The sequence below is a fragment of the Pararge aegeria genome, chromosome 9, assembly GCF_905163445.1.
Source record: "Pararge aegeria chromosome 9, ilParAegt1.1, whole genome shotgun sequence".
NCBI lineage: Eukaryota > Metazoa > Arthropoda > Insecta > Lepidoptera > Nymphalidae > Pararge > Pararge aegeria.
The window spans coordinates 14,332,239-14,344,529 of record NC_053188.1 but is presented as its reverse complement, the minus strand read 5'-3'; the positions used below and the strand labels follow the sequence as shown (position 1 = coordinate 14,344,529).

The 12,291-nt window shown below is 34.5% G+C and overlaps 2 protein-coding genes across 2 annotated transcripts; one reads left to right on the top strand and one right to left on the bottom strand.

Annotated features, from left to right (window-relative positions):
- Nucleotides 1–575: 575 nt before the first annotated feature.
- Nucleotides 576–4,901, top strand: LOC120626247 (interleukin-1 receptor-associated kinase 4-like). Its single transcript, XM_039893659.1, has 4 exons — nucleotides 576–1,030; nucleotides 1,661–1,827; nucleotides 2,265–3,379; nucleotides 4,304–4,901. The coding sequence occupies exons 1-4, from the start codon at nucleotides 870–872 to the stop codon at nucleotides 4,691–4,693; spliced, it is 1,833 nt and encodes a 610-aa protein (XP_039749593.1). The 5' UTR covers nucleotides 576–869; the 3' UTR covers nucleotides 4,694–4,901.
- On the bottom strand, nucleotides 4,799–12,178 carry LOC120626248. The gene is made up of 5 exons (XM_039893660.1): nucleotides 11,232–12,178; nucleotides 9,953–10,075; nucleotides 7,697–7,843; nucleotides 6,774–6,995; nucleotides 4,799–5,190 (listed from the first exon to the last, which is right to left on the bottom strand). Exons 1-5 carry the CDS (start codon nucleotides 11,691–11,693, stop codon nucleotides 4,915–4,917), a joined length of 1,230 nt encoding a protein of 409 aa, XP_039749594.1. The 5' UTR covers nucleotides 11,694–12,178; the 3' UTR covers nucleotides 4,799–4,914.
- Nucleotides 12,179–12,291: the final 113 nt, after the last annotated feature.

Genomic DNA, 12,291 nt, shown 5'->3' with positions numbered 1-12,291 from the left:
TAATGAGTCTGAGATGATGTATCTGACCAAGCGGCACATGACTGAAGCGTCCCCGCGCGCACTGCGCAGTTTTTCGTTCCTCATCTTGTAAAGTTGACTGTGCGCTCGTTTAAGTTTGATATATATTGTTTACTATTGCGTTAATTATGGCTCTTCTATTTTGGACATTAATTTAAACATAGTGATTTGACTCGATTTTTGTGTTTGTTGTTATATAGTACTAACTCTGTTTCAACATGTTGAAAAGTGGACGTATAATCAACAGCCAGTCACGCGTATTGGTTGTGAAGTTAAAGGAATACTTTGAACGAACGAACACTTTACAATACTAATAATATCAATCAAGTACTGATACAAACTTGAATTGATTTATCGTGAGTATCGAGTCCTGAGTCTTATGGTTCCATAACTAGTTACGTCGCGATGACAAATGTCAAAACGGGCCTATTACATTTTTACGACTATAGCTAAAAGTAGTCCAATTCCCTAACTTAATAAGACTTGAATCCACGGCCGTACAATAAATTAAAAAAAAAAAAGCAAATAGGCACAGACCAGTAATCCGTGCAGAAGACATTGGCTAATCTGTGTAAAGACAGAAGAAAAAAAAAACTGTGCAAACTAGTAAATAAATACCTCTTTGATAAATACCTAGATACGAGTCCGACAAACAAATATCAATAGGCCTTTGGGTTTTACAAGTTTTTTAGATAAAATCTGAACTAATGGTTAAAAGTTTTTACTGAAAACCCGCTTTAAAAGTTATCTAAGGTCAATAAAGTAGTCCTACTCATGGATAGGTTTTTCCTTATTCGCTTATCCATTTGATTGTGGCGTAGGTATTCGAAATAGTGCAATATTTTATTAACATGTACAAAAACGTTGAACTTCGGAAGCTCCCTGCAGATGCACTGTGCAAAGTTGTTAATATCTTAGAGATTAACAATGATTGGAAGAAAGTAATGTCTATTATACCAAAAAACCTACATAGTGAAGATTTTGAACCGAAATACAATAATGAGCAAGTGCGGTAAGTAGGAACTTGAACTATGAATAACAAGGTTGTTTTTAATAATATTAGTGTTGAAGTTCTATGGAACTTCTGGCTCTGATTCTGATCCGACTGGCTCACCTGTTAGAGTATGCCCTAACAGGTGAGCCAGTTGCACTCTTACACTGCATCACCAGTTACCACCAGATTGCAGTCAAGGGTTAACTAGTAGAAGAATAAAAAAAAAGATTTTTACATGATTTGTAATTTCTTTACTTTTTTGAACCATTTTGGCTGGAATTTGGAACTGTGATCGCTTATAACCCGAATTAACTTATAGGCTACATTTAATAAATTAATTAGGTTGTTGAATATGACATAGAATAGGAATTATCTTAATGCTAAAACCCTTCTTTCCTTATTAATATTGTAAATGTGAAAGTGGGTTTGTTTTTTTATCATTCATGCACACCTTAACAAAGTAATAAATGCACCTGATTGTTGGCATAGAGTTATTTGAAAGGATAGAGTGATGATGGTTACTTTTATACCTGGAAAACCGACCGTTTCCAATGGGTTTTTGAAAACCCTTAATAAGGGTCCGCATGGATGTAGGAGCTTATTGTTCATAAATATTAAATTCGTAATAATATGATGATTTACTTTCAGAATGATAGAGGAGCATGCAAAATCAACCAATCAAAAATGCTCGGAGATATTAATGGATGAGTGGGGCACATCAGGCCGGGTACGACCCACACTTGGCATTTTGAAGGAAATTTTAGTTAAAGCTCAAATATTTAGAGCTGCTGATGAAATTGCCAGGATTTTAAATGGTATATATTATTCAATTTAAACTTTCTTTGTTACTGACTAAAAACTACACTAAGTTGATGGAGACAGTTTACCATCGCAAAGTTGAGATCTCACCAGGACCATGATCTTCAGTGATGAAGGAACAACCATAGAGAGAGAGAAACTACACTAAAATAATAGGTTTAAAACTATTGCCATCCTTTTCCACAAAGAACTTAATTATTGTTTAGAACTGCAAAATTAGTTTAGTAGATTTGTTTTCAACAGAATGGAGAATAGAATTTAAAAAACAATCAATATTTTTAGTTAAACTTGGAATATAACATACATAACACTCTTAGTGTTAAAGCAAGTGTATTTAATTACTCAAAATGCACATAACTTAAAAAAGGTAAGGTTTATGCGGGATTTCAAACAAAGTTCTGACCTAATAATGCTTCTAATTTTTCTTTTCTAGAATCTTTACCAGTGCGTCCAGATTATGGGCCAGGTAAACCTGTTTCTTTGAATGTGACAGAAATTCTAAATGATGTTAGTGCAGAACAAAGACTTAATGACATGACCACAGCTGTGAAATCAAACTCAAACCCACTGTGTAACGGATCTACGAGACAGATGAAATCTGCTAGTGATATGATAAAATTCTCCCATTCATCCACTTATAAAATGCCACCAGAAACTGTACACCAATCCTTTGGCAACAAAACAACAGCTCAAATGAAATCAGCAGATGATCTTATAGTATTTTCGAAAGTTCAACCAGCTGAAGAATCTATGAATTTACCAGACTTGAGTGCTATGCTTGCAAATGCTAGAAGTACTCATCAACAATCAACTACCCCGACTATAGATTCAACAGACTCTAGGACTTTGAAATCAATCAGCACACAAAGCAATGCAAACATTGGTATGCATTATCCTGAAACCTATCAGACCTCTTTTCCAAATATTAATATTTCTACAGGAATAGACAGTGCAATACTTCAAGATACTAATTTGATTCATTTTGACTATGGAACACTAGATGATATTACAGGAAACTTCTCAGAATCACTAATTGTGGATCCAAAATGTGGTCTAAAAGGCAGAATAGGGAGTGGAGGTTTTGGAGATGTTTTTGTAGGCAAAGATTCTACATATGGAATGCTTGCTGTTAAAAAAGCCCACAGCCACTTAGCAATACACCGTAGACCTGAAATAGCAATGCGAATATTTAACGCAGAAGTTAAATATCTCTCTCAGTTCAGACATAATAATATTGTACCAATATGGGGTTTTTCTATGAATGGACCAGTTCCCTGCATTGTTTGTGAATATATTGATGGAGGTTCTCTTCAGCAGAACATTGAAGCCAAACATATTTCAGATGAAATTCAAAGAATTAATATAATGATAGGGACAGCTGAAGGCTTGAAATATTTACATACTAGTGACAAACCTTTACAAAATAAAGGAGGCAATACTATTTTAAATGGAGTTGGCGAATCAGATTCGCAAAACTCTACAAAACATTTTGTCCATGGTGATGTTAAAACTGCTAATATATTATTGACAAGAGATTGTGTTCCGAAGGTATGTATCATATTTATTTTAATATAATTTAAGTTATTACCTAGACCAAAAATCTGCTATCAAAATAATTGTCTCCGTCGTTATACTACAGAAAAAAAAATACTGTTGGTGCCAACATAAGGCAAGCATACCTATATTTTTTCTTGGTTAGGATAAGTATATATTATTGAAGAAAATAGCAAGCACTGCTGCTAATTGCAAAGAAAATTCTACTATTTGTTATAAATTATATTTTAAGTTTTTTCACTAGATTCAGCATATTTTGTTGATACCATTGATCAACCACTAAGACATATGTTTAGCCTTGGATGAGTGTCAAACTTAAGAGGTTCGAATTAGCCTTTATTTTACATACAGCACAGAAGTCATTATTACATGATGAAATAAGTCATGTTTTGATTCAATTTATAGTAAATTCTCATATTATACATAACATTGTATAGGTCAAACTTTACAAAAGAAACAATCTAAAAATCAAACTTGAAATTATGCTACAGTATCTTGTTTTATAAAATCTCATTTAGTCAATCTCAACAAGAATCTATATTTAGTATGTAGAGTCTGCTTTCCAAACCAGATTTTAACATCAGATAGACAGACCACTCTGTTGGGGGAAACAGAGTAGTTATGTGGGACTTGCACCCACTAAAAACTCTGTGTGTCCCTCGATAGACCTATAAGTGAGAGCAATGGATTCACTTGCATATTCACCGCACTCTCGCCAAGGTTTTTACCCCCGAATACATGGCGGGTCCCATCATCAATGGCCTGATCGCTGCCAAAAATAGACAGAAAATCATTAATTATTTATCAAATGTCTGATGTCATGTTCCAAGAAATGGTAGTTTAGTATGGGTTGATACTCTGTTACTCGGAATAGGGAACCTATTTCCAGCAAAGCTCATGTTACCCAATTTGTTTCAGCTATGTGACTTTGGATTGGCAAAACAATACGACTCCACATTTGTCACTACATACCCCATGGGGACCTCAGCATACATGGCACCGGAGGGCTTGCATGGCACTATTACACAAAAAATTGATATATTCAGTTTTGGTATAGTTCTTCTAGAATTACTGACAGGTTTAAAACCTATTGTCGAAAACAACGGGGAAAATCTTAATATAAAGCATTATGTCGAAGAGAATTCCGTGAACAACGACATTACTCCTTTACTGGATCGTTCTGTTAATATTTGGGTAAAAGCTGACGATGTTTACAACTTGGCCAGAATGTGTTTAGAGCACAACAGAAAAAGTCGACCTACTATTGTTGAAGTTTGTGATATTTTGAATAAAATGAAAAATGAGTAACATTATATTGTTGAAATATAAAATTATGAATTCTAGATATTCAACAAAATTATAACCAAATTAGTAATGTAAAATCATGAAAGGATTTGGTAAAGAAAAGTGCTGTGAATTTGAAACTTTTTATGCAAGGCTTACACTGAGACTAATTACTGATAATATTATGGCTTATAAATATGTTAAATACAAATAAATATATATTTTTTCTACATTTTTATGACTTATTAAAATTGTATTTTCGAATATAAATATTTCAATTCAAATATCCGCGTCTTGAAAGTATCATTACAAATAGTATCAGCTTTATCTAAACATGCCATAAGTTGTTTTCTTTCATTTTCATTATTCAGACAAATGAGAATTATAATAAGCCTTTGAATGTGTGCAGCAAACTTTTGTTCCTTGCAGGTGTATAGAACTTTCAATAGCGTAGAAATTATTTTGTGGTCTGAAGAGAGTTGCCAAACACACCAGCATTGTGTAGTCCATTCATCGAGGACCTGGAAATAAGCAAATTTATTTAACTAGCGGTTCCTCGCGACTTCGTCTGCGTCTACGCTCGCAATCGGTTTCGCGTATCAAACTCTATACCGTCAATATAAAAATCGATTTTTATTTAACAAACGTTCTTGCAAAAATCCGTGCTGAAAAATTATAGACAAATAGAGCTTTAACGCAATAATAATAAAATCCATTCTACTCTGATGTTCAAATATGTCTAGACTCCAAAACGACTTTTTAATTTGCTATTTTACACAACATTCCCACCACCGCGTTGTTTGGTTCCTAAAATCGCGAAGAGCTGGAAGCTAAGCGGTGATAAGTATTTTAGATTAAATTTGGTTGCAGCTTCTCTGTGACTTAAGTAAAATTGACCGCGTCTACAACATAATATAAGCGGAAATGGAAAACATGCAACATCTGAGGTGCTTAGGATTAGGTTGTGCTAGCTGCTGACACCATTTAATTAAATGCTGACCGTTGCTCTGACTACGGGTGGGAATATGGGCTGAACAGATTCAAAAGTCCATTATGAAAATTAAGCTTAATTTGCTGTACTCCGCGAAAAGCAGGAGAATCTGTATGGTGTAATTTATAATTTCTTCAAATGTGGAATATACCAAACAGATCTTCGTTAATGTAACTTTACGCACGTTTTGCTCCGAAACCGGAGTATCCTCAAATGTTGACTTTACAATGAATAATTGTTGATAAGGTCCATGATTTGATTCCCAGGATGGGTCAAAAATTGTTAGGTATTGGTCTTCTTCATCACAAAAATTCTCAGTACCAACTCGGAGTAACAGGTAATTACCAACTCAGGCCATGTTTAGGCTTCAGTCCCAGTTATTATGACTTTAACTTAATATTAAACCATTTACCCGATTTGAAGCAACATGGTGGGTTTAAAACAATAAAATTAAAAGCTTAAACCCACCACAGCACTAACGTTTTATCAAAAAAAAACAGACAACTACTTTGTATAAGCACAGATCCAAACAACCACATATTATTATACATATTTATATACTATATTAGCTAGGTACTATATTGCTGGGTAGGACTTCGACTTCACTTTCGGGGGGTTAGTTCGAATCCCAGCACACACCTCTAACTTTTCTAAGTTATGTGCGTTTTAAGCAATTAAAATATCACTTGCTTCAATCGCGAGCAAACTTGCACACATGAGACTTCTCCATAATGTTCTCAATGTTGTGTGAAGTCCACCAATCCGCACTGAGCCAGCGTGGTGGACTACGGCCTTAATATCTTCTCATTGTGGGGGCAGACCTGTGCCCGGAAATGGGTTGATATGATGATGATGACACTACTATACTATTTACCAAGCGGTCCCGTCGTGACCACGATCCATGCAACTGGGTCGAAATATCGACATAGCCAAAAATAGCGTGGTATGTTGTACTTTTTTTAAGAAATGTTGATAAACCACGAAAATCTTAGATTAAAATTTAGCCAGCTTTTTTTTTGTTATTACCCTGTAAGACCCTATCGCCGGGATACGTTTATTCCCTGAATCTGGGAAAATACAAGACATGACATGACATACAAAATTAAATCTTACCGCTAAAGTGTCCATCAAAATAACATTGGCGACTGTATCGTTTGTGCACAGTTCCAAGCAGTCACATATAATAGTTCTCAAACTGCCCCTACTAAGGCAGTTAATTCCGTGCGTTCTTAGTAAATATCTTGCGAATTTCAAGCATTCAGCTCTCCTGTATATGTTTGATTCAATACTAAGCTGTTGTAGGATCCCAGAATACATATTATCCATTTTGTCATACTGAAATATGAATACTATTATAATCATTATTAATACAACTTGTAAATGAAAACCGATATAATATAATATAGTAATAGTATAATATAATTCAGAGGCTTTACAGGTACATTATTTAGAGATTTACTGTCTCTGAGACTTATCTGAGAAACCGAAACGCTAAGACGGCCGACTGGCGCAGTGGGCAGCGACCCTGCTTTCTGAGTCCATGGCCGTGGGTTCGATTCCCACAGCTGGGACATGTTTGTGTGATGAACATGAATGTTTTTCAGTGTCTGGGTGTTTATCTGTATATTATTCATAAAAATATTTATCAGGCATCTTAATACCCATAATATAAGCTACGCTTACTTTGGCGCTAGATGGATGACCATGTGTGTATTGTCGTACTATATTTATTTATAATTTAATAGTTTTTGAGTAAACCATTGCCATAGTTTTCACTAAAACAAAACCGATACAGCCCTAACACCATGTGCATAAGTAAAATCTGACTGTCTGTCTGAAGTGGTACTTCTGTCACTTTATAAGGTTCGTGACGCGTAGCGTAGGTAATATTCAGGTGTCGGTCTTTTATCTTCAATATGGTTGTCACAAACAGACTGATTTCATGTTTCAAAAGTGCTTATAAACTAGGCCTACTTGAAATAAATGAATTTTGAAGTTTGAACTTATGACGACGATTATGATGAATATTACCTTACCTTTATATAATCTGGAAATAGGTTACACAATTCTATAAGACATATATGTGTTGATCCTGTGATATTGAGATCTTTCTCTAAAAACACTCTCTTGAGGCTTCTATAAAGCACTTCATAATAATTCCCTCCATCAAAGTCTTGTTTTTTCTGTAAATAGAAATGTTAGGTGGAAATAAGTTTATTTCACAATATTCAGTATGTAATTCTAAGTAAAAATGATGAATGTAATTCGGATTACATCTCTTAAAAATTTCAAATTTTGTATTATACTTAAGCTTATAGAAAATGTCTAGAAGTTGTATTAAGGACTAGCTGTTGGCCGCGACTTCGTCCGCGTTTGTTTTCGTTTTTAAAGCAACCCATAGGAGCAGTTTATTTGAGGATGTGTGGCAGTTGCAGTAGCAAAATAAGTCTTGCGCTGGGTAAGCAATGTTAACTGGAGTCAGTAAAATAAATAGTAGTAAAATATTAAAACACAAAAGCTGGTATTGAGACTCTATGATATTTAGATAGGTATAACTTCGTAGGCTTTTTTGTAGGCAATAATGAGTACTTTAATCATGTAGTACATAGTTTTTATATATCACCCATAGTTTTCTCAGCGCGCGCCAAGTTATGAATTTTATAGAGATTTTTTTTTAAGATTCTATTATTTCGTGATAGGTTAGCTTACTTTTGGCAAAGAAATAGTTAAAATCGGTCCGTTACTTTCAGAGTCTATTCAGTACAAACAAACTTTAAAATAGTAGTACCTATTTATATTATAAGCTTAGGTCTGAATGATTGCTTTAACCAGGTTGTTTTTTAAAGTTTTAAATGACAATTTGAGACGGTGATAAAACAGAACACCCGGCTAAGATTATTGTGGGCTTCTGCTAAGACGGCCACGTTTGAAACCCTCGTAGCTTTAATTAAATGTTTCCGAATGCAGTTATCGCCATCATCTACACATTTTTTATCCAACGTACGCATCAAAAGTCCCTTTCTTTGGGCCTATTTGAAATAAGATATGTATTTGACTTTGACTTAGGTTACTGCCGTAAGTCTTTTTCACAGAATTAAGAACATACAGAAGTCTCATTCAGCAATTATTGCATGTGCCCAAAAACAGTGAAAATGGCCCGCGCACTTTTCCAATTTCCCCATTGTATGGTAAACGTTTTGAACATTACAGATAACATGACTACTGTCAACTGCTAAATGGAATGAAGTTACTAAACGCCTATTTGAGAAGCACTACTAAAGTGGAGTGGTTTTGGATAGTTAAGGTCAATGGACAATGGACAGTACGGGTGGCAAATCGAGCAGTTGCGCCAACGTGTTAACTGTCTTGGTAGTGGTTACCAGGTTTGACTGGGAATAATAAGGTTCTATCCCCGGGTCGGGCCAATAAACTTGTTTGGGTTTTTCCTTCTGAGGATGCTCCGGTTTCGGGGCGAAACGTGCGTAGAGGATACATTGCCGAAGACCTGTTCGGTGTGGAGTATAAGAATTAAAGAAATTATAAATTACACCACACAGATTCTCCTGCTTTTCGCGGAGTATACCAAATTAAGCTTAATTTTCATAATATGCGATCGCTTGCATCCTGGATAAGATACTTTGTATCCCGGAAAACACACACACAGTTTGCACGGATTATATAACAAAAAAAATAGAAAGGTATAGACATTGCATTATTTTAAGCTCAGGCAAAGAAACTTTTCCTACTGGAAGTCAAAAAGAAAGACTATGCATTTAAATCTAATTTGCACTAAAACTTACTACCAGGTTAGTTTGCAGTTAAGAGCTAACTTGAAGTGGATTTAGAAATATAACCTGCACCATTAAAGAATAGATTTATTAAAAACAGCCTATGTTGTGCTCTCATTTGCACATCCGTTTTATAATAATAACAAGGACACTTTTATCTAAGAATAAGTTTAACTCTTAAGTAAATAAAATACACAGACAACAATAAAATGCTTCAGGCGAACCAAGTATGGAGACAGGCCCAGGACCAGAAGAAGGTATAACTTGTACATGTAAGTTCTGTTGTTATTTTGTATAGTGCTGTTTTTATGGTCACAAACCGTAATAACCAACATATTCTTGTTTTATTTTATTATCTTGTAATAATAATTGCATTGAAGTAGCTTGGGGGGCTATATGATCAAATTCTTGTCTTACGTGAGAGATCACCTATGCCCAGTTATGATAAGAAAAATATTATCGTAATGTTGTAAGCACCTAATTAGTGAAAAAAAAAATACCCACCATACATCCCAGAGTCTTCATGCAACACACCAATCCTTTCATTTTATTTATAAGTATATAATCATCAATTAATAGCAGCAACATTGGAAATATTTTTTCCGGTTTCAGTTTGACATTGTACTCCTGAAGGATTTGAAAAGATTTTAGTCAACTTTTTAAAGCAAATCAATAGTGTGTTTGGATCAAAATTAAAATTGGCCTTTTGACACACTCCTTTGAAGTAATTATTAAAATTTTTCTTTGTGAGGTATAGGATAGAGAGACGGTGAAAGTACGCTAAGCCTAGTTGGGACCCAGTCACAACTCTGACAATAAACTAGTTATGTGCGTTTTAGCAATTTAATATTACTGGCACGCTGTACAGTTCTCCATAATGTTCTCAGAAGTGTGTAAAGTCGACCAATCTGCACTTGGCTAGTTTGGTTGAGTAAAGGCTACACTTTTTTCTTTCCAGACCCTTAACCTGTAGAGGGCAATAGATAGGGTGTTAATAGATTTATAGTGATTATGTATTGTCATTTGTCAGTTGCATCTATTTTTAGTGCAGAAGTAATTGGGTTTGAGTTAAACTAATCAAGAGGATGGACAATAGGGTTCATCTGTTAGCATAGCTCGTAACTTTAGTTTAATGTTTCCGAATGCAGTTATTGCCATCATCTCACTACCATGTACACATTTTTATTCAACCTACGCATCAAAAGTCTATTTGACTTTGACTTAGGTTACTGCCTTAAGTCTTTTTCACAGAATTAAGAACATACAGAACCCTCATTCAGACATTCAGGCATGCAGTGCATTTTGTCCAAAAGTAGTGAATAAACGGTTTCAACATTAGAGATAACATGATTACTCTAATGCCCTTTTTCACTAAACCAAGGCATTGCCTAAATTGAATGCCTAAAGATTTAGGTTAAGTCTATAGAAAAAATACATTTCCCCAACACTTAGGTGAAAACAATTGGTGAACAGGTGAGGTATGTCTAGGAATCTCCTTAGAGTAGGTATTACTTATTTAGGCATTGCATTTTTTGTTGTTAGTAAAAACCTGTAATTTTTTAAGAGAGGAAGTTACATAGGCTTTTAGGTTTCCAATGTGGAAAATTTGAGTCTTTAATGGTCTGATAATGATAACTAGGCCTTCTATCACAGATTTCAATTTGAGAGCTAAACACCCAACCACAAACTTGTTAGCTCAACGTCCCCTCAGAAGCTTTGTGTTGAATTTTTTTATGTTAACATTTTAATAACATGAAGCTGGTATTGTGGATTAACTAGTTACCGTCACATCTGCTAATAGATTGCAATAAACTTCGATAAGGCCTGGATATTTCTTAAAATCATCAGATGTTAATTTACAGTTTAGCTCTTCTAAGCATTTATCAAATATTTCTTGTACATTGAATGTACTTTTTTGAATAACACGCTCCAGGGAAACAGCGGCCAACACCTCAAAAGTAATGTTCAGTTTTTTTGAGTACTCATTGGTCTTATCATTATTCCATGGACCATCACATTTGAGCTCCTGGTACAAAATGTAGAGTGATGATATTATGGTTGGAGCTTCATCATTGTTCTCCAAAGTTAGATCTTTGAGACACTGCATTAGTTGTTCAAAGTTCTTGTCTAAATTATCATTGCGGACATCAAACTCTACATGAGTAGTACATTCAAAATAACTTTTAGATAATTTTGGTATTAAGCAGTTGTTGATAGCATGGAGTAGTTTTGTAATGTATTTCATTGTTTTTTCTTGTTTATTCACACTTCAATGTGTAGTAACAGATACTTAATACATTTTGTACCTCCAAATCGCTTCAATAAACGTGATAAACCGGGTAGAACTCACAGGTAGAACTTCAAATCCATTAACAAAAACCCAGATATCGAGTGGCTCCAGAACTCAGAACACTTATCAGTACTCCTCCAAGAACGGAGAAGGAGGAAAGTCCAGAGAATTTAAGGTATCATCAATAGGAGTAAACACACGGAAATCGGAATATAAAAAAAACAATATTATACACATGCAATGCAGTAAACGTTTTGTAGGTATTACAAGGATTTTACACTCAATTGATTACGATGTAAACACTTAAATACCAAAATTGTGAAACTGAACCATATTTTTGGAAAATACGTCTTTGAATTTTCGTACCTATTTCAACTTTGCAAAATATTGATTTTTTGTACAGTTTGCACAGATTGTTAAGATACTACCTACGTAATGATATTTCATAGATAGATAATAGGCTTGAAGAAAAATTATCGATGTATCGGTATTTCTGTATTTTGTGTGATATATATGATGTCGATACCTTAATATTGCCAGTTTTCGAGAATGT